The sequence below is a fragment of the Crotalus tigris genome, unplaced genomic scaffold (assembly GCF_016545835.1).
Source record: "Crotalus tigris isolate CLP2741 ecotype Arizona unplaced genomic scaffold, ASM1654583v1 scf7180000018517.1768243, whole genome shotgun sequence".
Classification (NCBI taxonomy): Eukaryota; Metazoa; Chordata; class Lepidosauria; order Squamata; family Viperidae; genus Crotalus; species Crotalus tigris.
This window is the reverse complement of record NW_024097052.1, coordinates 437840-464533: the sequence shown is the minus strand read 5'-3', so window position 1 is coordinate 464533 and position 26694 is coordinate 437840. Positions and strand designations below refer to the sequence as shown.

The 26694-nt window shown below is 44.2% G+C and overlaps 1 protein-coding gene across 2 annotated transcripts; it reads right to left on the bottom strand.

Moving 5' to 3' along the window:
• Positions 1-33: 33 nt before the first annotated feature.
• LOC120312526 (probable beta-D-xylosidase 2) lies at positions 34-26687 on the bottom strand. 2 transcript variants are annotated; one of them, XM_039353333.1, is made up of 15 exons: positions 26474-26687; positions 21790-21944; positions 21483-21643; positions 20272-20431; positions 18892-19062; positions 17999-18090; positions 17029-17186; positions 15715-15818; positions 13965-14189; positions 12128-12213; positions 9315-9451; positions 7141-7230; positions 5606-5814; positions 1627-1833; positions 34-606 (listed from the first exon to the last, which is right to left on the bottom strand). In XM_039353333.1, the coding sequence occupies exons 2-15, from the start codon at positions 21937-21939 to the stop codon at positions 319-321; spliced, it is 2238 nt and encodes a 745-aa protein (XP_039209267.1). In that variant the 5' UTR covers positions 21940-21944; positions 26474-26687; the 3' UTR covers positions 34-318. The 2 variants fall into 2 exon arrangements, with proteins under 2 accessions (XP_039209267.1, XP_039209268.1); XM_039353334.1 differs by lacking the exons at positions 21790-21944; positions 26474-26687 and having other exon boundaries at positions 21428-21565.
• Between the last annotated feature and the right edge of the window lie 7 nt (positions 26688-26694).

The window sequence follows — 26694 nt, the reverse complement described above, 5'->3', positions numbered from 1 at the left end:
TGAAGCGCAGCCAAAATCAGAAAATCCACCACGACCACTTGAAAATGGAGTTTATTACCATTCTGTAAGTGCTCTGTTATTCTTCTGGCAATCTTATCTTTCCAGGGTAACCCTTCCCCTGCCCATTGTCCAGCGCAATCCAGTCACCGGAGCCAACAAAAACACGTTTTCAGATGAATAGTCATACCTTCTCAGAAACGTCAGATTGGCTCCCTCTACTATAAGCTTTTACTCACTGCAAAACGTCTTGTTTGATAAACTCTGGCTCAGCAAGCCAACGGGTTGATGTCCCTGAGCAATCCTGGCCTATTTGGGAGACTAGCATTGGCTTGCACTACGGGAGTTCCCAAAGACATGAAAATCGGTCTGGAGAACGTTTGAAGGAAGCCGCACTTCTTGGAAGGGCTGCTGACCGCCAACAAATACGGTGAAAGTGCCAGGCTCCAACCACCACTGACCAGCCCATACGGCTCTCTGGCTGAAAGGTAACAGGAAGGCCACCTTGGCAGCTTGTCCCGGGCGTATCGGCAAGCGGCGGAAGCCAACTAGCTGCCAGTGGGGCATAGGCACAGACGCTTGTCCCCAGCGGAGGTAGAGCTGCACCACCTACAGAAGAGAAAAAATGTTAGAAGTGAAGACAAAGTCCTCAAGAGAACGCATCAGTAGATTCTCCACATGTACAAAGCATAGTCCTATTTTTGGAGCATCTTCAAGGATAGGGAGATCTTTTATAAAAACCCTGAATCTACGTGAATGACTGCTGCCTCTTTCATCTACTCAGCTGAAAATTATGGATCATTTTCCTCTCTGCTTGTTGAGATTAGAGACAAGCATCTGTATGATCCAATTTGGAAGGATGCAATGAACAAGATCCGTTTCTTTCTCTCCTCCTCTTTCTAGCAAACCTGGATGCTACGAATCCTGCCAGTGGTGGAAATACGAGAACTACGTAGCTTCTAAGATCCAGAGAAGAGTTATTGCTTTTTAATCCCTGTCTGACTGTGGTTCTCTATCAAATAACAGGCTGCTGTGAATATTCTGCCCTTGGAAGCAAAACCCACTACATCAAAAAGAAATATCGAACATATAAATCAGCTGGATGTGGACAAACATTCCTTATTAGTAATAACAAATAACAATTCATAATTTATTAGTAATATTCTTATCCGTTCCTGTTTCTGCTGCCCTGCAACCTGATCCCTAAAAACTCTTGTTTCAGCCAAGTCAAAACTGGCTCTCCGTTGTCTGTTCAGTGCTGTTCCTCATGGGAGCTGCCAACAAAGACCTGGGGACTGAAAATCAACCACCATTTTGGATTCATAACCCCTGTGAGATGTCACCACCATTTACTTATTTCTTAAAAACCTCTATTCCACCATAAATGGGCCTTATAAATATATACAAATATCCTTAGGATGTTGAACTTTGAAGTCAAGGGCACCGAATTTGTCCATCAGCAGAGATGCTTCCAACTCTTGGCGGTCTTCAACTTGACTCTCCATCCTCACATCCTGGACTTTATGCTAAGAGTTTTCACCCACCTCGAGTAACATCTCACCCTCTTTTATCCCACCCCCTCTGCCCCCACCAGTCTTTGCATGCAGACAAGCAACAGAATGGCCTCACCTCTTCACCATCTCTGGATCCAACGTTCTCCACCACCACAGAGATGCTAAGATTGCCACAAATGGGCACTTGGTCAGCACCCACTACCAGGTCACGGTACTGGAAGGTGGTATATGAGAGTCCGAAGCCAAAGGGGTACAACGGGGTCTCTTTTCCGTAGTAGCGATATGTCCTGCCAATCATTGTGTAGTTCTCTATTGGCGGTACCTATGGTTGAGAGCAAGATTAGCTGAAGGAAATGGAAAGACTTGAAGCTATATGTTTATGGAGATTCTCAGTCCTTCAAAGTCATGGTTGTTTTCAAAGGCAACTGGACTTCGTTTTTCCTTGAAGACGTTTTGTTTCTCATTCAAGGAACTTCTTCATTTCTAGAAATATTAATGTTGGCGATAGAGCTAAAACCAGCACTTTTTTTATTGGGCATAACCATAGAGAAATATGACAAGGGGATAGTCTACTTGATGTTGCACATCTTGACTGCTGCTAGACTGGCGTTTGCACAAAAATGGAAGAACAAAGAAAGTCCCACAGAGGAAGAGATACTATATAAAATACTATTCGTGTGCTGAAATGGACAGGCTCACAATGGAACTGAAGGACAAGAATACTTTGAAATCTGGGACAAATTTTACTATTGGTGGGAATTGAGGAGGACTGTTGGGGTTATAGATTAGCGTTAAGATGGAAATGTGTATAATCTTAGGTTAGTAAATAGAGAAATGAATTAGGTATTGGATAAAAAATACAATATGTACTTATAGAGATAAAGAACTAAATGTAAGAAGAGAAACAATTGGTTAGAAATGTTTATACTGGAATGTTATGTCATGTCCAATCTTTTCTTTTTTTTAACTGTATTATAAATAAAATACTTTAAAAAAAAGAAACATCTTCATTTCTGACTGAATGGTGGAGAACAGAAGGAAGCTTCAAGGAAAAACAAGGTCCAGTTGCCTTTGAAAAAGCATTTTTGGGAAATTTGGGGCTACAGCAAGCAGGATCTAGGAGCGACTTGACGGATTGTCCCCACCCAGCCTTTATCAGTTAACCACCCTTGAGTAACTGCTCTATATTGTCCCAATGTCATCTCATTTCTCTGTAGCTAAGGTTTAATTACCAATTTGTTTTTCCTTGCTTTCATTTTAAATGGTGTTGCAGCATTATTTTGCTGTATATTTTAAAAACACTCTTTTCTATTCAAGGGCGGTTAATGGACTGTAGCTAATCCCCCATTGGAGACCCACAAAAAACTAATTCAATGGGTTGAATCAGCATAAAGTTTTAGTTAAAATTGCCAGCAGCCTTTGTGGAATCTGACATGCTTCAAAGGAAAGACTGCAACAGAATCTGGATCTGGGAAAAGGACACGGCTGAATAGCACATCGGACTTTAATCTTATATGATGTATTTTCTGGCCTATATTTAGAAAAGTCTCCTTCAAGTCAAATCCAATTCTGAAGAACTTCATAGAGTCATCGGTGTGGTTTCCCTGGCAACAATATAGAAATGTACTTTTTTGTTACTGCCTTCTTTCAAGATAATAATAATAATAATAATAGCAAAGTTGGAAGGGACCTTGGAGGTCATCTAGTCCAACCCCCTGCTCGGGCAGGAAACCCTACACCATTTCGGACAAATGGCTGTCCAGTCTCTTCTTAAAAACTTCCAGTGTTGGAGCATTTACTGCTTCTGGAGGCAAGCTTTTCCACTGATTAATTTTTCTCACTGTCAGGAAGTTTCTCCTTAGTTCTAGGTTGCTTCTCTCCTTGATGAGTTTCCACCCGTTGCTTCTGGTCCTGCCTTCAGGTGCTTTGGAAAATAGCTTAAGTCCCTCTTCTTTATGGCAGCCCCTGAGATATTGGAATACTGCTATCATGTCCCCCCTTGTCCTTCTCTTCGTTAAACTAGACATACCCAATATATGACAGTGGTGGCGAACCTCTGGCACCCGTGCCAGAGGCGGCACTCAGAGTCCTCTCTGTGGGCACGCGTACCGTCGCCCCAGCCCCGCCTCCCCCTGCGCCCCCCTCCTCACCAGAAGCCCCCCCCCAGAGGAGAGTCACCCCAAAGCACGGCCCACACGGAGCAGCGCAGCCAAGGACATGGCAGCCGGGCAGCGGGGAGAAGACTCCGCCCTCACGCCCCATCATGCGCAGTTGATGCTGCAGGACACGGGCGGAGGGCATGGCCGCCATGGTGCTGCTGGGCCACCTGGGCGATCTGCGGCGGGCCATAGAGGCGGTGAGTGGCCCTGCGGGTGGGTGGGGTGGGGGCGGAGCAGGCAGGATGGCGGAGTATTGGTGGGTGGGGGAGCAGGGCAGGGCTAGTTTTTGGGCACTCAGTCTCTAAAAGGTTCGCCATCACTGATATATGAGTTCCCAGTTTATTCTGCCACTCTTTGCTGATCTCCCATTCATCTGAATCTGCTATGCTCTTTTGAGATCAGCCAAAGTGATCAAGGGATCTGTTTCAGCTTTGTCCACTTTGAAAAAGCCCAGCAGATTACACTTGGACTGGGGGGTTCCTGGAACATTTTGGAGACTTTTGAGAATGGCCCTATGACTGTGCAAATTTGCTCCGCTTACATGGTCATTCCAAGAAATGCTAGCATTCTGGTTAGGAGGATTCCCACAACTCTTTTCTCTCGGGTTCACTGTCTAATAGACCTGGGTGCAGTGGCCGCTATATTTAGACATTACACATTTGTATTGTCTTATGGTGGGTCTTTTATTTCTGATATGCAGGTTGTTTTTCTGATTTTTATTGTGTTGATTTCCAGTAGGGAGATGTCTAGAGCAGCGGTTCTCAACCTATGGGTCGCGACCCTATTTGGGGTCGAACGACTATTTTACGGGGGTCGCCAAACAACGCGATCTGCCATTTATCCCCCTCAGGGGGCAGCGCTGCGCATGGGGGCCGCGCATGGGGGCCGCGCCACGCATGGGCGCCACGCGTGGGGGCCACGCCGCGCATGCGTGCCGTACGTGCATGCGCGGCACGTCCGTGTGACCAGGGGTCGCCATATAAAAAGGTTGAGAACCACTGGTCTAGAGGCTGATGAATGGAGTGGCATATCAGTAAAAATAAATAAAATAAAAATAAAAATAATAAAATAAAATAATTAATAAAATAAAAATAATAAAATAAAATAATTAATAAAATAAAAATAATAAAATAATACTGTGTTGATTTCCAGTAGGGAGATGTCTAGAGGTTTATGAATGCAGTGGCACATCAGTGAAAATAAATAAAATAAAAATAAAATAATAAAATAAAATAAAAATAATAAAATAAAATAATTAATAAAATAAAAATAATAAAATAATACTGTGTTGATTTCCAGTAAGGAGATGTCTAGAGGCTTATGAATGGAGTGGCACATCAGTGAAAATAAATAAAAATAAAATAATTAATAAAATAAAATAAAAATAATAAAATAATTAATAAAATAAAGTCAAATAAAATACTTTTTGTTTATGTACCATCAAACACTTTTCTGCATAAAATTAAGTTATTGAGATGGTCTTTGATTTACGGCCATTTGTTTAGCAACCATCTGAACTTACGACCATCCTGAAAAAAGTGACTTACGACTAATCAGTGCGTTTACACCATCGCGCCCCTACCGTCCTGCGATTGCAATTTTATGCGCGTGGCAACCGACATGTATTTATGAAAGTTGCAGCATCCTGGAGTTACTTACTCGCCCTTTGCAACCTTCCCAGCCAGCTTCCGACAAGCAAAGTCAATAGGGAGAACCTGGATTTGCTTAACGCTATGAAAAAAATGGAGGTAAAATCGGATGCAGTGAGGACTCACTTGATGACCGCAACCGAAGTTCCAGACCCAACTGTGGTCATAGATTGAGGACTACCTGTAGGGTTTTTTTTTCCCCCTTAAGGGAGGGAAGATTCAGCTATTCTTCCCTTTCAGCTGCTACAGTCCCGGAAAGAGGCACCGTTATCCACCCCAGCCATACCTGGTGCATTCCTGCTGGCCACGTAGCAGGCAACCTGCCAGCGGGATTTGCCCCTTCAGCGCCCACCAGCATCTTGGCCACAGCCAGCCCTGTGGTCTCAGCAGGAAAGAAACAAGCCACGATTGCCCCCACGGCATCCTCGTCCTTGGCCCAGCTTATATCCAGCGGGCCAGCGTTGAACAGGAGCAGAACCACAGGGCGGCCAGCGGCTGAAATGAAAGGCCCACTCAGCTCATGAGGAGGCAAGTTGCAATCCATGCATGCCTCAAACATGATACTCTCCAGATACACGGATTATTGTACCCCTCAGCCCCAGCCATCATGCAGAGGGAGAGCCAAAGACTGCTGACCCTGGGAACTTCCGATCTCCACCGAGTTCTTAATGCTTTATAATAATAATAATAATAGTAATAATAATAAGAGTAGTAGTAGTAGTAGTAAAGTTGGAAGGGACCTTGGAGGTCATCTAGTCCAACCCCCTGCTCAGGCAGGAAACCCTATACCATTTGGGACAAATGGCTGTCCAGTCTCTTCTTAAAAACTTCCAGTGTTGGAGCATTCACAACTTCTGGAGGCAGGTTGTTCCACTGGTTAATTGTTCTCACTGTCAGGAAGTTTCTCTGTAGTTCTAGGTTGCTTCTCTCCTTGATTAGTTTCCATCCGTTGCGTCTTGTCCTGCCTTCAGGCGCTTTGGAAAAGCAGCAGAGGGCATGCTTTCTATGAATAAGATCCACGAATGGTAGTAGCAGATACAGGTAACTTACAGGTAACTTAGAGGTGATCAACTCAGAGTTGATCTTAGTCTTGCCTTTCCAATCCTGGAATCCCTCTGATCCCAAGATCATGCAGCTAATATCTGGGAGTAAACCCCCAATCATTATGATGTAAGATTCTGCCTTTTTGGGACCAAGGAGGTATGAAATAGGAATCATGCAATGATTTTTCTAAAACAACAATTTATCAACATTAACAATATTAAGAAGTTTATAACTGAAGTCCCCAACCTTTTGGGCACCAGGGACCAGTTCCATGGAGAGAGGTTTTTCCGCGGACCGGAGGGTGTGTAGTTTTCTGTGCTGTCTGCATCCCGTAGATGGGGCTTTGCTTGTTTGTGCGGACCGGTTGCTGGCATGTCGCGGCCCAGTACCGGTCCATAGACCGAGGGTTGGGGACCCTTGGTTTATAATACTGGTTGAATAAAGTTCAACTCCTACTAACTACAGGGGCAGTATCCACGTAGTTTCCTTATAGCAGCAATTCTCAGATTGTTCAGCTCCACATTCTACCTTACAGCCCTAGAATCTCTCTGGGGTCTCCCACCCAAGAACTAACCTGGTCTGATCCTGCTTAGCTTTTCAAGATCAGCCAAGTTCCACTAGGTGCTACCATCCAGCTGTGCCATAATAATTCCACTGGACCGTAAAATGTGATCCAAGAAGCCAAAATGATGGCCCCATCTCTTTTAATGATGTCACTAGGTCATCTCCAGGCTTCTTAAATAGTCCTGCTTTGGGGAAAGAGACAAACACACTCACCCCAGGCCACAGAAGACTGCAGAAGGTCCATTTGATGTGTGGGCAAAGACAAATTCTTGCGATCATTGGATTCAGATTCCAGATCAGCTCCTGAGAGGAAGGAACAGAGAGCGTGTGAAAAAGATCGTTTTGCTGCTTTTACTTTCCAGGGCTATCCAATCTCTATGGGTGGGAACTTTTTCTAGGAAGTGGGGGGGGGGAGAGATTTTCTCCCTGTTGTCTATGGAAATTCTCAATCATCATCCATGTCATGGTTGTCCTAAAGGTAGTTTTCCAAAAGGCAACTGGACTTTCTTATTTTTTTTTTCTCTTTGAAAATATTTTGCTTCTCATCAGCTTCTTCAGTTCTTCAGTCCTTTAAGGCAAAGGTCTCCAACCCCTGGGGCCCGGTCCACTACTGGGCTGTGAGCCATTCAGAACCGGGCTGCAGAAGTGGCATGCATGCATACGCATGCATCCCACTTGCATGAGCAGCGAACAAACACGTGTGCATGTATCCCCACCTGCACGAACAGCCGGCGTACATGCCCGCTGCTCGTACAAATGGAACTGCCTGCATACGTGTGTGTGCACTTGCTGGCTGCTCACATGGAACCGTCCCCCTACCCCCGCTGATCCATAAAGCCAGATAGGTTGGGAAACTCTGCTTTAGGGCAACTGGGCTTTCTGATTTTTCTTAAAAGGATATGCAGGTTCTGAGGTTTTGCTTGATAAAAAATACAGGAAACCGGAAGTGTTTATTCAGCTAAGCCAGGGGTAGGCAACCTTGGCTCTTTTATGACTCGTGGACTTCAACTCCCAGAATTCCTGAGCCAGCCATGCTCAGGAATTCTGGGAGTTGAAGTCCATGAGTCATAAAAGAGCCAAGGTTGCCTACCCCTGAGCTAAGCAAAGATGGGCTTCTCTAAAAAAGAGAAAAGCCACAAATTCCAAAAAAGCCTTATTTTTATACCTACTTTGATTACATAAGCAATTCACCCAGCAACGCTGACACACATAAGATAGAGACTTCGCTCGTTAAGGCTGGCACACTGTAGATAAGAAGGAAGAAAGCAGAAGTAGCTAATATGTTCCCTTTTGGGTGGTTTGGGTCTTACCCCAAGGGACCATATGTTCCCGGGTGGGTTAGATTATTGGGTGTTTCCTTAGTTGTCCTTTCATGACCTTGCAGTCATGGGTCTGCATGTGGCCAGAAAGAGCAGGGCCATCAGCACGTATTCACTGTCCCCTAAGTCCAGGTCAACATAATGCGTTAAAAAAATCAGAAAGTCCAGTTGCAAACCAAGATCATGGCATCTGGCCCTCTCAATTCCTGGCAAATAGATGGGGAAGAAATGGAGGCAGTGACAGATTTTATCTTCCTGGGCTCCAAGATCGCCGCAGATGGGGACTGCAGCCAAGAAATTAAAAGACACTTGCTCCTGGGGAGGAAAGCTATGGCAAATCTAGACAGCATACTAAAAAGCAGAGACATCACCCTGTCAACAAAAGTGCGTATAGTCCAGGTCATGGTTTTCCCAGTTGCAATGTATGGCTGTGAAAGTTGGACCATAAGAAAGGCTGAGCGCCAAAGAATGGAGGCCTTTGAACTCTGGTGCTGGAGAAGACTCCTGCGAGTCCCTTGGACTGCAAGACGATCCAACCGGTCGGTCCTAGAGGAGATCGACCCCGATTGCTCTTGAAAAGCCCAGATCCTGAAGTTGAAACTCAAATACTTTGGCCACCTAATGAGAAGGAAGGACTCATTGGAGAAGAGCCCAATGCTGGGAAAGATTGAGGGCAATAGAAGAAGGGGATGACAGAGAATGAGGTGGCTGGATGGAGTCATTGAAGCAGCAGGCGTGAGCTTCAATGGACTCCAGAAGATGGTAGAGGACAGGAAGGCCTGGAGGAACATTGTCCATGGGGTCATGATGGGTTGGACACGACTTCGCAACTAACAACAACAGAAGAGATGACCATGACCACAATGAAAATAGTCAGAGATCTCTCTGCCCACAGAAGGAACAGGGACGGAGAAAGCATCTTAGAAGGGACACTCGCTAATTCTCTGGAAAGTCAAGGGAAGGGAAGGGAAGGCAGAAAGGCTTGCAGGCTTGCATGATTCCGTTACTATAATCTTACATTTCTTGAAGGACTGACGGAAAACCTGTGTTTTTAGGCACAACTCTTACCTGTCCCAAGGCACACAATCGCAACGTCTGCTCCTTCGATTGCAGCTTTCACATCTTTGGGATTATACTGGAGACACCTCGGATTCTCACATCCAAGAGCAGAGGTGACATTTGCTGAGATAGCTGCTAAGCCCCTCCTGCACCAGCCAGATACAAGAGTAGGTCCTTAGCTTCTCAGCAGTAGCAGTAGCAAGAGCACTTAGAGCAATGGTTCTCAACCTGTGGGTCGGGAGCCCATTTGGGGTCAAACGACCATTTCACGGGGGTCGCCAAACAATGCAGTCCGCCATTTTTTCCCCCTTTTCCTTAGCTGTGCTCCTCCCTTTGATTCTATTGGCTTTGGAAAGCCAATAGAATAGACTCTCTTGAATAGAGTCTAATTCTATTGGCTTTCAAAAGCCAATAGGAATTGTCCAGGCTGTCTCTGCCCTGCTGAGCCCCCCAAAAGTCCCATTCTGCAAGCGGTGCGGCACCAGTTGAGTAGTCCTCGACTTACGACCAGTTGAGTAGTCCTAGACTTACGACCGGTTGGGGGTCGTGGCATTAAAAAGATTGAGAACCACTGACTTAGATTTATATACTGTTTCACGGTGCTTTCCAGCCCTCTCTAAGCGATTTACAGAATCATCTCTACCCGTGACACAGTGTTCCCTCCTGACGCCAAGAACAGGTCTGATAGGTTTGGGCCAATGCATCACAAGTGCAACCACAATCCTACTTTATTTCAAGCACGTCCGTACTATTAAATGGAAACAAGGATCTCAAATCTTCAGACGGCCTTTGCAAAGCAGCCATACTGAGGCCTGCAGTGCGGTGACACACAGTTATCTTTTTAAAATATAAGGGATTCATGCAAAATGGAGACTTGCTTTAACCAAGCATGCGGGTAAGAAATGAAGTCAATGAACAAAAGTAGCCACTACAATGAAGCAGAACACAAGTGTGGTAACATACAAGAAGCTGGAATAAAAGATGCTGAGCTCTTAAGCATACTAAACTGCAGCACACAGTCCATGGGAATCCAAGGACTGCCTTAGTTTAGGATGCAGGCCATCATGGTTTTGTTGCTCGCTCATTGCAAGTAATAGCAATAGCACTTAGACTTATATGCTGCTTCATAGTCCTTTACAACCCTCTCTAAGCGGTTTACAGCATCACCATATTGCCCTCAACAATCTGGGTCCTCATTTTACCTACCTCGGAAGGATGGAAGGTTGAGTCAACCTTGAGCCGGTGAGATTTGAACTGCCGAACTGCTGGCAGTTGGCAGTCAGCAGAAGTAGCCTGCAGTACTGCATTTTAACCACTGCGCCATCACGACTAGTAGAAGTCACAAAGCTCAGAAGGATCTCATCTTCAGAACCTTGACTTGTGAAACTGGATCAACCAACCCTGGGAATGTCCTTCCTAAGTCCCACCACATTATAAGGTACATTTGAAGTAGCTACAACCAGCAGAATACCCAAATTAGTGGCTGAACTGCAGTTGGCCTCATAGTTGAGTGTAACGAGAAGGAACAACCGTGAGGAACAAGAGGAAGAGCCACAATCAAGGCAACACTCAACACAAATCTCACACTTGACAATCAGATGGGGGTGGCACATCAATTTTATAAATATAATAATAATAATAATAATAATAATCGATCATCGCACAGTCAGCCAGATGTTCAGACTGGATTTGGCATTTTGTCTACCTATCGAGTCCTTACCCAGGACCTGGGATAGGCAGATGTGGATGTTTGATAGTATTACAGATATCGTTGCAGGATGGAAGCAGTTCCTAGTAAGGCCGCCTTTTGCAATTGACTAATCACTGTGTATCTGCGACGGCTAAACACCTTTTCTTCCAGTAATTCTGCAGCTGCTGGCCCTGGTTGCTCAGCCAAGAGTCCTGAGTCCTGTAACCCATTTTTCACCAGATATCCAGGAACTCCAATATCTAGCGCGGACCTTGTTAACCCGGGCGACGTCCGAGCCGGTATGGCATTCTGCAATTTACGTCTCACCATATTTTTTTATGGGAGAGACACTCTTTGTCTGACTCCTCTGATGAGACCTGTCCAGTATGGTTGAACCTCTGGCATAACTCTCATCTTCCTCAGAGTACACAAGCCCCACAACCACGTCAAGGTAGTGCCTCACTGGGGGCTAATAATAATAATAATAATAATAATAATTATTATTATTATTATTATTAGTAGTAGTAGTAGTAGTAGTAGTAGTAGTAGTCCGGGGTGTTAGAACCTGCAACATAACACCCCGGACTTAACACTTGTTGATAAGAAAGACAAAAAAGTCTGGATAGTGGACGCGACAGAGCCTGGAGACAGCAGAATAGATGAGAAAGAACTGGAGAAGATAACAAAATACAAAGTCCTACAAATAGAAATAGAAAGACTGTGTCAAAAGCAAGCAAGGGTAGTACCAATAGTGATAGGCTCCTTGGGTGCAATCCCAAAACAACTGGAGCACCACTTGAACACCATTGGCATTGACAAATTCGCTATTAGTCAATTGCAAAAGGCGACCTTATTAGGAACTGCTTCCATCCTGCGACGATATCTGTAATACCATCAAACACCCACATCTGCCTATCCCAGGTCCTTCGTAAGGACTCGATAGGTAGACAAAAATGCCAAATCCAGTCTGAACATCTGGCTGAGTGTGCGATGATCCATAATAATAATAATAATTCACACCAGCTGTAGAAAAGCTGAGAAGAAGTCTAGAGGGGAGCTCAGATCTAATACCATCATGCCACAGCAGTCACCCAAAAACCTGTTTGGGGGCAGAGAGGATTGTTGGCCTTACCTGGGTGTATAAATGTATTGGGGGTCAGGGACTGGTGCATAATCCCCAAAGAGGAGATTAGCCTTGTCTGCAAAGGGTCCGACCACCTGCCAGAAAGAATAAGGGGAAGTAGAAGAGATGTTGTTTCTTGGAGGAAGATGAAGTTAGTCGCCATCAAGGTTTCTGAGACTGACTTTTTGATTGATCCCCCCCCTATTTTAGAAGTGAATTTAACAATCAAACTAAAATCCACAGCAGTTTGTTTATGTTTTAGTTTTGTGAATCAGTATAACCTATGCTAGTTATCACCTTGTAGCCTAGAACCATTGTTTCTCATGGTGTCTGCTCCTTCCCAGCAGGGTGATACTGCTCCAGGAGCCTTCAAACAATGCCACCTAGAAAGGAGGACTTCTGGGTCACAGCACCCGCCCCTGAAGAAGCAACCCCAAAACTTGGCCAGTCTGGACCTTCAGCAGGATCTCAAAAATTTCCTTCCATCCTTCCTTCCTTCCCTCCCTCCTTCCTATATCACTTAATAATAAAATTGGAAGGGACCTTGGAGATCATCTAGTCCAGTGGTTCTCAACCTGTGGGTCGGGACCCCATTTGGGGTCGAATGACCATTTCACGGGGGTCGCCAAACAAGGCTGTCCACCATTTCCCCCCCCCCTTTTCTTTGGCCACGCCCCTGGCACCCGGTGATGTATAAGTGGTTGGGGGTCACCACAATATGGGGAACTGTATTATGGGGTCGCGGCATTAGAAAGGTTGAGAACCACTGATCTAGTCCAACCCCCTGCTCAAGCAGGAAACCCTACACCATTTCGGACAAATGGCCATCCAGTCTCTTCTTAAAAACTTCCAGTATTGGAGCATTCACCGCTTCTGGAGGCAGGTTGTTCCACTGGTTAATTGTTCTGACTGTGAGGACATTTCTCCGTAGTTCTAGGTTGCTTCTCTCCTTGATTAGTTTCCATCTGTTGCTTCTTGTCCTGCCTTCAGACACTTTGGAGAATAGCTTGACTCCCTCTTCTTTGTGGCAGCCCCTGAGACATTGGAACCCTGCTGTCATGTCACCCCTGTCCTTCTCTTCATATCAATCATTGTTACTGTTGTATTGCTTTTGCTTTCAATTTGTTTCATTTTTTCAGACCTTTATTTTTATAAACCCCCTCCCATATATCTTTTCCTATCCCAGTCTCAATCTGCGCGCGTGCACACACACACACACACACACACTACATGTTTATTCCCACCCCCCTTTGTGGCTGTATCACCAACCTTATTTTTTTTAATTAGAAACCTAATCTCTAACAAAATACCCAGAAACACATCAAGGAATGAAGTCACAAAACTGTTCATGCCGATCTCTATTCCTGGTCCTCAACTCCCATCCACCACCCCAGTAAGATTCTTCTTCAGCAGCCTCATCTAAGAGAGCTTCTGCAGGGGACAGGACCCACCCAACTTTAGCTGACCTTGAAAGTCCAAATAGGACTGGACCAGCTTAAACAGATGGTTCCCCACTGGGAGACTTCAAAGCTGGTCTGAAAATCAAAAAACCCTGCATGAATGTGCCCACGTAGACCCCCAAAATTGACGTAAGACAGTCTTTGTCCTTCCATTAATTTCAAATTATTATTATTGAGTTGTGACATGTTTTGGGAGCCAAACGGTGTTGCTGATCTGTTGTGAAACTTCTAGAAGTCAAACTGGACAATCTGGGCAACGTTTGCTCAGTCATGTTCACAGACATGTCAATCTCCCCATGAATATGTCCCAGGAGAGAATACCCACCGTTACTGCAATCCTACCAAGAGCAAGCTGATTTTGCAAACGCCCCTCGGTGGACACTTACCGCAATGGTCTTGTGCAGTAGATCTTCTGCTTTGAAAGGTAGCATTTCGTTCCGGTTTTTTAGCAACACAAAAGTCTGGAGGGCGGCTTTGAGGGCCAGACTGTGGTGGGCTTTTGACTGTATAACCTCAGCCCCCAGTGCATTATAGGGGTTCATGGCTGGTGGGTCAAATTCACCCAGGCGCAGACGAGTGAGGAAAAGGGGGCGGACACGATCCCGGATCATCTGCAGGAAGCAGGGAGAAGCAGAGGCTTTAAGTAAAGGAATTACTGTCCTACCAGCATTTATATATCTTAAAATGACTCCTCACGTTTTCCTACTGCAGTGATGGCGAACCTTTTAGAGAGCCAATGCCCAAACTGCAACCCAAAATTCACTTATTTATCACCAGGTACCGGGTGGGCATAGCCACGGTGGTCATGGCAGACTGGGTGGGCGGGGCCAGAGCGGCAGGAGCCAGTCCCTCGCCATCTCCGGGGCATGGCACGCGTGCCATAGGTTCTCCACCACTGTCCTATTGTATCCCTCCAAGATGCACAAGTTCATTTACTTGCTTTGTTGTGGGGTTTTGGGGGGGCATTGGTGCATAGCCTGCAACCATTCATTCCATTTTTCTTATTATGCATTACTTTGGATACTCCCCGTTGCATCGTACAATCTATTTGACATTCACTGCAAATCACTCCAGTTCTTAGCCAACCATATGGCATCACCTGAATTAAAAGTGTGCTTACACGCATACCCTAAACAGCAAATTCTAACATTAACACAAGCCTTCCTTTTCATCGTATCCATTGCTTTTCCCACACCATTCCACAAAGCCTCCACTGCACATTTAGGTGGCACTCTTCTCCCTTGTTCCAAGCAGTTTCCACCTTGCCTTTCCTTACTTCCACTTTCCTTTCATTCACACTAAGGACTGCCTTAGTATAGGATGCAGTCCATCATGGTTTTGTTGCTCGCTCATTGTAAATAATAGCAATAGCACTTAAGACTTATATATTGCTTCATAGTGCTTTACAACCTTCTCTAAGCAGTTTACAGCGTCAACATATTGCCCTGGACAATCTGAATCCTCATTTTACCGACCTCGGAAGGACAGAAGGCTGAGTCAACCTTGATTCAGTGAGAATCGAACTCCTGGCAATGGGCAGTCAGCCTGCAATACTGCTTTCTCACCACTGCATCACCACAACTCATAACGACTGTTTGTTAAGTAGTCATGAAGTAATGACTACTTAGCAGTTCCAGGGTTTACGGTTGAACACGTTGCGCGAATGCTGCTAGGGAATAACAAGTCCAAAACCTGGAGTTGGAGGGAAACAGCAAGGATTATCTTGTCCTCTATAACATTGCTGAATATTGCCCATCTAACTTTTATTGATTAAAGTTCCAACTGAAGATGAGTCTAACTCTTTCCATGAGACTCAAACACCTGATATTTTGCTCACATTATATCCCTACTTTGTAATATGAATCTATCGTGGTGGAATCCCACTTGGTCTTTCTTCTTCAAGGAGATGCTCCTTAGAGCCATGCCTTTGTTGCTGAACTACCACCCCCAGCAATCCCATTTAATAATATAATAAATTGCAAAGCATGCTGGAGGTTGTAGTTGAGCAACATTTGGAAGAGCCCTGGATTCCCTGCTTTTCTTCACTCATTTGGAAAAGAGACATTATCACATCCTGACATGTCTGCTCTGGAACTGGTAGCTCTTTCTTCTACTTCAAGGAGATGGACCACTTACTTCCAAAGAAATGTTCCCCTTGCTAAGGGCTTCGGCTATGTGCATGTAAACATTATTCTTCATCCCGTAAGAAAGCTCTAGATTACATCCGGCGTTCACAGCCACTGCAGGGAGAAAAAAGGATAGCACCGTTAGTCCAAAAAGTCAGTGAAACATTGGCTTCAATTCATGTTTGTCTGCAAGCCATGGGTTGGCTCTCTGTTTGAGGAGACAAACAGTCTGCCAATAGTGTGCCATCCTGAGCAAGTGAATAGCAACAGCAATAGCACTTAAGACTTATATACTGCTTCACAGTGCTTTACAGCTGGCAACGTGGGTTCGAGACCCGAGCGCTGTGCAACGGGTTGAGCTCCTGTTACTTTCTTAGAACTAAGGAGAAACTTCCTGACAGAACAATTAACCAATGGAACAACCTGCCTCCAGAAGCGGTGAATGCTCCAACACTGGAAGTTTTTAAGAAGAGACTGGACAGCCATTTGTCTGAAATGGTGTAGGGTTCCTGCCTGAGCAGGGGGTTAGATTCGATGACCTCCAAGGTCCCTTCCAACTTTATTATTATTATTATCATTATTTTGGATCATCGCACAGTCAGCCAGATGTTCAGACTGGATTTGGCATTTTGTCTACCTATCGAGTCCTTACCCAGGACCTGGGATAGGCAGATGTGGGTGTTTGATGGTATTACAGATATCGTCGCAGGATGGAAGCAGTTCCTAGTAAGACCGCCTTTTGCAATTGACTAATAGCGAATTTGTCAATGCCAATTGTGTTCAACTGGTGCTCCAGTTGTTTTGGGATTGCACCCAAGGAGCCTATGACTATTGGTACTACCCTTGCTTGCTTTTGCCACAGTCTTTCTATTTCTATTTGTAGGTCTTTGTATTTTGTTATCTTCTCCAGTTCTTTCTCCACGTCCACTATCCAGACTTTCTTGTCTTTCTTATCAACAATTGTTAAGTGTGGCTTCATGTGCCTTGGCGTATTGTCATGCTGGCCACATGCCCACATGCCCAACGCTGGCTCCCTCAGCTAAAAAAAAATGGAGATGAGCACTGTGGCCAGGCCTCGCAGGGCACGACATTTGGCCTTTATATGTGATAATTACAGACATGGAGTTTTTGGTGGATTTGGGAGGGAAAATAGTGCTTGGATAATGGAAATTAAGTACAGACGGAAACAAATCTGGGTTCCCGGGTAGAAGGTTAGCCTCAGAGCAACGCTAGTAGGACTCTCAAAACTCAATCGGCAAACGAAGGTAGGTTGTGAGGAGCTTCCAGCATGGAGATGAGAAGAGCCATATTTTGCAACACTCACCTATTGCAGTCTCCAGGAAACTTTGCGTGTAGCGGTGCCCAACCATGATCAACTCCACGGCACCTTCATCGCTCACCACATAACCCTGGAAGCCCCATTCATTTCGGAGGATGTCTGTCAACAGCTTCTTGTTAGCACAGGCCGGGACTCCATTAATTCTGCCAGATGAACCAAGGCTGGTTAGCAGGTTTACAAGCATGACCTCTTTGGGATCTTCCCTGCTCTGGGAAGAGCCAGTTTGGTCTAGTGGTTAAGGCACCAGGCAAAAAGCAGGAGACAGTGAGTTCTAGTCCCGCCTTAGCCATGAAAATCAAATGAGTGACTTTGGGCCAATCACCAGGAGACTGTGAGTTCTAGTTCCGCCTTAGCCATGAAAGCCAGCTGGGTGACTTTGGGTCAGTCCATCTGTCTCAGCCCAACCAACCTCATAGGGTTGTCGTTGTGGGTAAAATAGGAGGAGGAAGATGTGTTGGATATGTCGGTTGCCTCAAGTTATTTCTAAAAATAATACAGGCAGGATAAAAATGAAAATAAAAATAAATAAAATAATAATAAAACAAAACAAAATAAAATAAACAAAAGAAATAAAAAATAAAATAAATAAAACAAAACAAAAAATAAATAAAAAATAAAATAAAATAATAAAATAAAAGAAATAAAAAATAAAATATAAAATAAAATAAATAAAAAATAAATAAAATAATAATAAAACAAAACAAAAATTAAAATAATAAAATTAAATTAAAATTAAAATAAATAAAATAATAAAACAAAAAATAAAACAAAACAAAATAAAAAATAAAATAAAACAAAACAAAACATAAAATAATAAAATAAAATGAAATAAAAGTTAAAATAAATAAAATAATAAAACAATAAAATAAAATGAAATAAAAGTTAAAATAAATAAAATAATAATAAAACAATAAAATAAAATGAAATGAAATAAAATAAAACAAAATAAAAATACCTGTTATAGCTGCACATGAAGCTGAATGTCCCGGCTCGCACGCAGGCCTCAAACTGAGGCAGGAAAGTCATGCGCCAATCACGTTCTTCCACCTGTCACAAAACGTACCACCATGTCCTCAGTGTATTGCCAGCCCATTCAGCCTGGCTTGTGAAACTCTTCCCAAATCAATGCTGCCTTCTCTCCTTTTATTATGGGTAGTCCTCCGACTTATGACTGGTTGCATACGATCACTGCCAAAAAGCTTGTAAAATTGAGGAACCCCCCCCGGGGGGGTGCTTACAGCCTGGTTCAGAAGTTCCAACGACTGCAAGCCCTCCCTCACAGCCATATGTCAGGTGCTTAACAACCAGCTGGCATTTACGGTCGTTTGCATCCTCCTGTGTTCACATGACCACATTTTACAATGGTTTTGACAGACATGGCGCTTCCTTCCGGTTTTCAGCAAAACCAGCCCATAGCAAACAATTGGTTCACTTGACAGCAGTGGCCTTGGCCTAACGACTACCACAAAAAAAGTCATAAAATTGGGTCAGTCAAATGGGTAACCTGCATTACCACCATCATGACTTACTGCCGTAATGAGCAGGCTCCATTATGATGGTAAGTTAAGTAACTCTTGGTAAATATCTTAAAGTTCATAACTATCCTGTGAGGTCTCCTTGTTCGCTCCTCATTGTAACCCAAGCCAGAACTTACGCATGTTGAGGGTTCATTTCATATTCTGGTTTGTGCTAATAGGAGATATTGGTTGACCAGATTTCCCCCAAACCCATACACTGTTAAGCTGTTGGGACGAAAATAAATGAGCTAGAGAAACTGGTAGGAAGGAGGTACCCCAACTCCGAAACCCACCTGGAGAGAAGCTCCACCTCTGATCCATTTTCACTGACCTTGGCATCAAACAAAAAACGGGATACAGGGATATTCTCAGGACCCCCATGGACATCAAAATGCTTGCAGCCGGCATTAGTTTTGACGTAGCGGGGATGGTCACCCTGCAGCCCCTTCACAAATGCAATTCCCAGCTGGGTGGTCAAGAATGGGTCCTCCCCATAAGTCTCCTAAAGAGTGGAAAAATAAGCAAATTGGTCGGCTCAACCCTATTTTTCCCCACCCCGTTTTTATTTCCGTTAATGACAAGCATAAAACGAGACCAATCAGGCAAAGAAATGAAAAGAATTACAAAGCAGAAAGATGCACCAAAACATTGAGATTCTTAAATAATTGATGTCTAACATAGGAAGGTATTAATACTGTAATCCCGAACCTACAACCTATAATGAAATACAGAATATTATTAGCCTTAAAACTGTAAAATTAAAGCTAATACCCATGATCAAAAGAGAAACAAAGGCTCTGATCACGGACTCACTCATTTCTACTTCTGGTTATTCCATTTCTGAAAGTAAGAATCTAGCCCAGTGTTTCTCAACCTTGACAATTTTAAGGCATGTGGACTTCAAACTCCCAGAATTCCACAGCCAGCAATGCAGTTCCTTGGGTCCTCCTTAAATTTCTGCAGGTACAAGTATCTCAAGATTTGCTTTGACCTAATTTGGGAGCTCCTTTTTTTAACTCAGGCGACTCTTGTGGCCAAGGCTAGGAATATCTGTAACCTCTAAAGTGTGTATAGTCAAGGCCATGGTTTTCCCAGTTGCAATGTATGGCTGTGAAAGTTGGACCCTAAGAAAGGCTGAGTGCCAAAGAATGGAGGCCTTTGAACTATGGTGCTGGAGAAGACTCCTGCGAGTCCCCTGGACTGCAAGGCGATCCAACCGGTCAGTCCTAGAGGAGATCAATCCCAACTGCTCTTTAGAAGGCCAGATCCTGAAGTTGAAACTCAAGTACTTTGGCCACCTAATGAGAAGGAAGGACTCATTGGAGAAGAGCCTGATGCTGGGAAAGATGGAGGGCAAGAGAAGAAGGGGACGACAGAGAAGGAGGTGGCTGGATGGAGTCACTGAAGCAGAAGGCGTGAGCTTAAATGGACTCCAGAAGATGGTAGAGGACAGGAAGGCCTGGAGGAACATTGTCCATGGGGTTGCAATGGGTTGGACATGACTTCGCAACTAACAACAAAAGTAATCCCTGTTGAGATTTAAGAATCAGTTATTGTTCTTCACAACTTTGGAGACACTCAACAGTAGTTGCATTTCAGAGGACTTTTCTTGGGACAATTAAAGCCGTTACGTTTTCCCTGATCTGGGAGTTTCCAGGGGCGATGGAATCAATCCTTACCCTCCCCATTCATGCTCCTAAATCATGGATACCTGGTTCCTGCCCCAGAGTGGGTGCCGCATAATGTTCAAGACTGGGCTGAAGCAGCTTAAGCCAGTATGGTCATTATAATAGCCAACGGATTCAAAATAGTTGTGCTTGGCGCGAACCTCAGTGGCCGTAGCGTTGGCCACTTCGAAGATGAGTTGAGGACTGTTCAAAGACATAAGGAGGGTTGAAGAGAAAAGGATTCTGTAAACTGCCATGAAATAAGGTCACTCCAAACACGCTTGGCCGTGCTAGGCCATCATCCTGTACAGATGAGGTCCCAGTTCTCTGCAGGGCCACAACAAAGCTTCTAGAGATCCATAACCCAAGTCCCAACTGTGTATTTTGCATCAGTGACATCACTTGCAAATAGCGTGCAGCACATCGTTTACATGATTTGCATGGTGATGTCACGGCACAGGGGACATCATTCTCACCCCCCTCCGGTCTTTTTTTTTTCTTAATAAATTTAATAATCTTTTTTTAGTGAGATAAAAACAGTACAAATATTGGGAAAAAAAAGAAAGGAATTAAGAATGAATAAGTGATCAAGAAAATAGAAACAAGACAAATACAAAAAGAAAATATTTTTGCAGCTTCTGATTTTTTGGGATAACACTTATAAATGCAAATAAGCAGCAACCCGGTTTGAGACAATATTCAGTCTGAATAAGAGAGGACTTATTGGAGATGTGTTAGCCATAGTTGGGTACATAAATGGAAGCTCCACAGAAGATGGGATGGTAGCTGTTTTCCTTGGCTATGGAAAGGTGACACTACCTAGATTTTCTTCCAAATCTTCCTAAAGATTGTTCTTAGGTTGTTCATAGGTAGACGGTGGAACAGTCTACCTCTGGTGATTTGGGTTCTCCATCTAGGGAGGCTTTGAAGAAGAGGCTATACGCCTGACTCTGGTAGATGATTTAAATTATCTTTGGAGCAGATGATCCTTGTGGCCCTTCCAACTCTACAATTCCAAAAATGGTACCGGGTTTTGCAAGTCTGGACCCTTAAGGTGTCCATGCTGGCAGGTCTGATAGTATGCTGAAAATTTAGCAATAATGGGTGACCAAGATCCTAAGTGGGTGAACTCAGAGACAGAATTGGGACAAACATTCACACAACAACTGCTTTGCTTAGCAACTGAAATTCTGGGCTCACCTTTGGCCATACATTGAGGACTAACGGCACATTGACTTAATAGGTAAATTCCTACTTGAAAGAGGCAGCCAAGCCAAGCGCTTGAGGAAAAGATGTCGCCCAGCCTTGTGCTTCTGCATCTCCACGAAGACATTCTGTGTTCCAGTTGTAGGGCCCAATGCCCAAACGCTCAATAGGTGGGGCCGGCCCATTGCCCTTAGCTCCGCCTCTCGCCATCTGCGAGTAGAAAGCCCATATGGTGAATGGCTAACCATGGTCAGGCCCCCCTCGGATGTGGTTTGATAGAGGAAGACAAGCCAATTGGTCTTCCAAAGCTCTGCTGACCATCAGCCCCAGCAAACCATTCAAGATGCTTCTCGTACCTGCAGGATCATCTCCTTCGGGGTCAGCCTGTTAACCAGGTCGTCCACTCGTTCCTCCCAAGACAATGTGGGATCCCTAAAGGGGAAGTCCCATCCCAAGCAGAGCCCAGCCAACAGCAATGGGGCAGTAAGACGATAAAAAGCCACCATTTTGTCTGCAATTGAGAAAAACAGCAATAGCAATAGCACTTAGACTTATATACCACTTTACAGCCCTAAGCAGGTTTTTTTTTTTGACATATCTTGGAAGTGTCTTAATGCAGGGCTTTTCAACCTTTTCACCCACTGTACCACTTTTAGGATATGGCAACATCCAAGTACCACCAGTCGCCTAGCAAGGTGTCAAAAACTTGATGATCCCGCCCCCCAAAAGGGAAAAAGTGATAAAGTACAGGTAGTCCTCGACTTACAACAGTTCGCTTAATGACTGTTCGAAGTTACAATGGCATTGAAAAAAGTGCCCCCCAAGCCACAGCCGAGCAAGACACCTGCCTGCCCACCCGGTGACGCTCTCTTCCTCCTGTCCGAGGTTTTCATTGTTGTGAGCATTTCTGTTGAGGATTGGCAGTGGGGGTGGGGTGTGGGGGTGTTTGGTTTTTATTCCCCCCCGTCTGCTGGGTGGTTGCAGCAGTTTTGGTCACTTCACATGATCCTGGGACACTGTGACCGTCATAAATATGAATCAGTTGCCAAGCATCTGAATGTAAATCACAAGACCCTAGAGATGCTGCAACATTCCAGCTGATGGGCGCGTCTTCTGGGCTCAGCAGAAGCGCCAGGATCAGCGCCGAGCTCCAGCTGGAGCCTGGCGCTGATTCTGGAACTTCCGCTGAGCCCTGACAGCCCCGAAGAAGCGACGATCAGCTGGAAAGCAGCAGTGATCCTGGCGCTTCTGCTGAGCCCTGACAGCCCTGCAGCTCCAGCCATCTCTCGCTCAGGCTTGTGCGATGCTGCCACCGATTCAGCTCATTCCCCTCCCCTGCTACCACTTTTCTAGGATGGTTGCGTACCACCTACCAGGTGCCAATGTACCACAGGGGGTACCCGTACCACTGGTTGAAAAGCCCTGTCTTAATGTTCCTTCTTCCAAGATGCTCTTCCATTTCCCATTCCGCCTCTCCCCCTGGTAATCCCATCTGATAACTAACCAGTTTCTACATGAAACCTTACAAAAGTCTAAAAATCTTCCAAAGAACCTTCATCCTGGAATGAGTCTTTGATGGTTTATTAAGGAAAACCCACGGGAGATTCAGGAGCAGCTGCATTAATTTTGGGTAGAGTGGCTGAATTCATTTATCCTGTCCCTGGTCCCATGGCTCAAACTAGCTTTTGTTTCTCCACAGCTCATTGAATTAACCACAAATGATTGGCTCTGTACATTATACCATGAAATGTGACTTACAAACCTAGTTCACTAGTTCACAATCAGGCTAAGCCAGAATTAAACCACATGATAACTCTATCCACAGTGCGATCTCAGCTCATTATGCTAACCATGACCAAATGACATAGTTTGCAGTAAACCATAATGGGTTTTTTTGTAAATATTTTATTAATTTTCTATTTTTACAATCAAGTGCTTAATAAACAATGTGATGACTGAGTCCATTAGTGATTCCGTAGTATATGAAAGCTTCTTCAAACTAAATCCGATATTACATCCTCCAGTACATCCTCACTTTCTGGTAATAGATATTTTTCCACACTAAACAAATAAAATTCTTATTGTTGTGAGTAAATATACAATTGCCTATCAACATTTGTTACATTTTTCTAATAGTGGCAATAATATTAGTTTAGAATATCTTTTCTAACCAAAGTATATCTTAATTGCATTTGCACTCAGTATCCATTTATTCAGTCTATATTCTATTTTTGCCTTTTTCAATTTTAATGTCCCATCCATGTTCAAAATAGCCCAATCATTTATAATTTCAGAACAAGTTATATTTGGGTAACCAAAAGCTTCCCTTATTCAAAGTTCTTAGCATGTTCTTATTTCCCTTTTCTTACCAAGATATAATATTCTGATTACAAATCCTATCTATCTAGTTATAATAATACTTCTATCTGTAGCAATCTATTCTTAACCATATTCAAACATCTAATTGGTAATATAACATCCCCTCTAATAGGCCAAAGCTTCTGTTTCCTTCAGTATTACTCTAGCTTTCTTCTTTGGCAACTAACTTTCCAAGTCAGTGCATTTGGATCATCAAATAATTCTTCCTCTATTTTTGTGTATATTATTTGAAACAAGAGAAACAATTTAGTTAAAGTATTTTTGGAAGAACTAGCCCGTTGATATTCATTAAACAGCCTCCCTCCTTCTCCAGTTCCCCACAGTTCTGTTAACAGCTTTATCTTCCATTCCATCAGTTCTCCTTCCTTATTCTCCAGTATGTTCTGAAACCTTGGTTTGTAGAATGTCTTTTCCATTTCCAATATTATCGCTGTGTCTTCTAAGCATTTATCTGAGTCTGGCCGTTAGTTTCTTCCTTTAGATCCTCAATGTTTGTGTCAGCATTCCCTATTTTCCTTCTATTTTCTGGGTTGCTGGTTTCTTCTCTGTAGTTATTTTCTGAGTTTGTAGATTTAAATTAGAAAATTGTTCTTTTATCTCCTTTGTGTTATTTTTAATCTCATTACGAGCTAAAGAAATTGTTTCTTGTATTAATTTCAACATGGAGAGAGAGAGAGAGAGAGAGAAAGAAATTTCCTAACAATTATGTAAAACCACAGTTCGACATGAATCCATAACGTGATTTGTTTTGCGTGTTGCGGGTTGTTTGAATATCCAGCCAATTATGATTTACCCAATAAACCATATAAATCAACCATGGCTTTCTGCAGTGTAAGAACCCAACCTATAATCACTGTGTTCCTTCTGGGCTTAAATGAAACTGTCAATAGCCTGATTCAATCCTTGGAGTGCTGCTAATGTGGTTGCTTCCTGCTTCGGTAACACGTTCTGTACAGAGATAAGATGATGTTGAAAACACAGCGCAGATGATGAAGCAAGAAAAAAGCATTGATAAGGACAGAAGCATATGTTATTAAAAAGATTTAAACTTGAACCCTGGAGCAAAGAACATGGAATTCTGCAACTTTAAAGTATTAGAAAAGTTCTCAGGACCTATGCCTAAACAAGTCAGTGAAATCGTCTTGGGAAAGGAGATTTACATGGGCGTAACGTGAGTATAATATGGATAAACAAGACAAGTGTCTTCTTGAGGTTTCTGGAAAGTCAAAGGCTTACAAGAGAATTCCGCGAAGGTGTCTATGAAATCACAACATAGTCTTCACGGCAAGAGAATGAAGGTAGCTTGCCGTGACTTACTATTACTATCTATTAAAACAGATAACTACCGGTAAGAGTCTTTGGTCCAGTGCAGGGGTAGGCAACCTTGGCTCTTTTATGACTCGTGGACTTCAACTCCCAGAATCCCTGGCTCAGGGATTCTGGGAGTTGAAGTCCACAAGTCATAAAAGGGCCAAGTCTGAAGACCCCTGGACTAGACAAACATTTTATGTTGATCCATGTGACGCCTAATTCTATAAAAAAAAAAAAGCCTTCTCCAAAGTTAAGTGAACTATTTGAAATGGGAGATTTAGATTTTCATCCCCTGTAGCACTCTTGCCACTGCCATACTGAAAGCTATGCCTTCATCAGAAGCAAATTTTTGATGTCAAAGGGAAAGATGACTAATAATAATAATAATAATGATGATGATGATGATGATGATGATGATGTTGGAAGGGACCTTGGAGATCATCTAGTCCAACCCCCTGCTCAGGCAGGAAACCCTACACCATTTTGGACAAATGGCTGTCCAGTCTCTTCTTAAAAACTTCCAGTGTTGGAGCATTCACCGCTTTCTGGAGGCAGGTTGTTCCACTGGTTAATTGTTCTAACTGTCAGGAAGCTTCTCCTTAGTTCTAGGTTGCTTCTCTCCTTGATTAGTTTCCATCCGTTGCTTCTTGTCCTGCCTTCAGGTGCCTTGGAGAATAGTTTGACTGCCTCTTCCTTGTGGCAGCCCCTGAGATATTGGAACACTGCTATCCTGTCCCCCTCATACCCAATTCCAGCAACCGGTTAGCGTCCAGTCCCCTGATCATCTTTGTTGCTCTTTGAACTCTTTATAGAGTCTCAACATCTTTTTTACATCGTGATGACCAAAACCGGATGCAGTGTTCCAAGTGTGGCCTTACACACCTATCTTCTGGGCAACCATAGGAAACTGTGAACAGTGTGGTTGTTCTATGATGCTTTCACTTTTTCTCTCTCTAGTCTGCAGTCCTGAGCGGCCTCTAACCCTTGTGTGGTTTTCGCAGCGCAGCAGCTGAATTACTTCCTACCTGTCACCTTCCAAGAGGCAGCAAAACAAGCCACTTCTCAGCTTTGCAGCCAAATTTATACCTTGGCTTTCCTGGTTGGGTCTTCGACTTCCAGGGCTGGGATTGTGCCCTCTCCCTCCCCCCCAAAGAAGGCTCTTTTCTCCCAGGTTCTGCATCTTTCGCGAACCCAATGGCGTCGGACCTGGTTCGGCGCTCTCCGGCCACGAAAGGTGACCAACCCAAGTTGGTTAAGAGTCGTTGGTGGAAAGAAGGCGAAACAGATCGTTGCTCTCTCGCTCTCTCTTTCTCTCTCCAACCCCCCACGCCCGCTACCTTTCCCCCTTACCTTCTCTCGCGATCCCTCTCTCTCCAGCCGCTTCTGCACCCGGCTGCGTCCCCCCCGCATCTGTCGCAAGCGCACAGTTGTTGCACAACGGCGATCACGAGGCTCCTTCCCCGCCTCCGTAGCCCGGAGGCTCGCGGGACAAGCTGAGCACCGCCGCCCGCAGACAGGGAGCTGCTTCTTTATGCTTACGAAGCTTTTGCACCTCCCCTGGCCGCCCTTCC

Coding starts and splice junctions, on each gene's coding strand:
- LOC120312526 (XM_039353333.1), bottom strand. CDS start 21,939: ATGGTGGCTTTTTATCGTCTTACTGCCCCATTGCTGTTGGCTGGGCTC. Junction 21,644..21,789: donor CGAAGGAGATGATCCTGCAG/GTACGAGAAGCA, acceptor TTCTACTCGCAG/ATGGCGAGAGGCGGAGCTAA. Junction 15,819..17,028: donor TTTCCTGGAGACTGCAATAG/GTGAGTGTTGCA, acceptor TTCTCCCTGCAG/TGGCTGTGAACGCCGGATGT.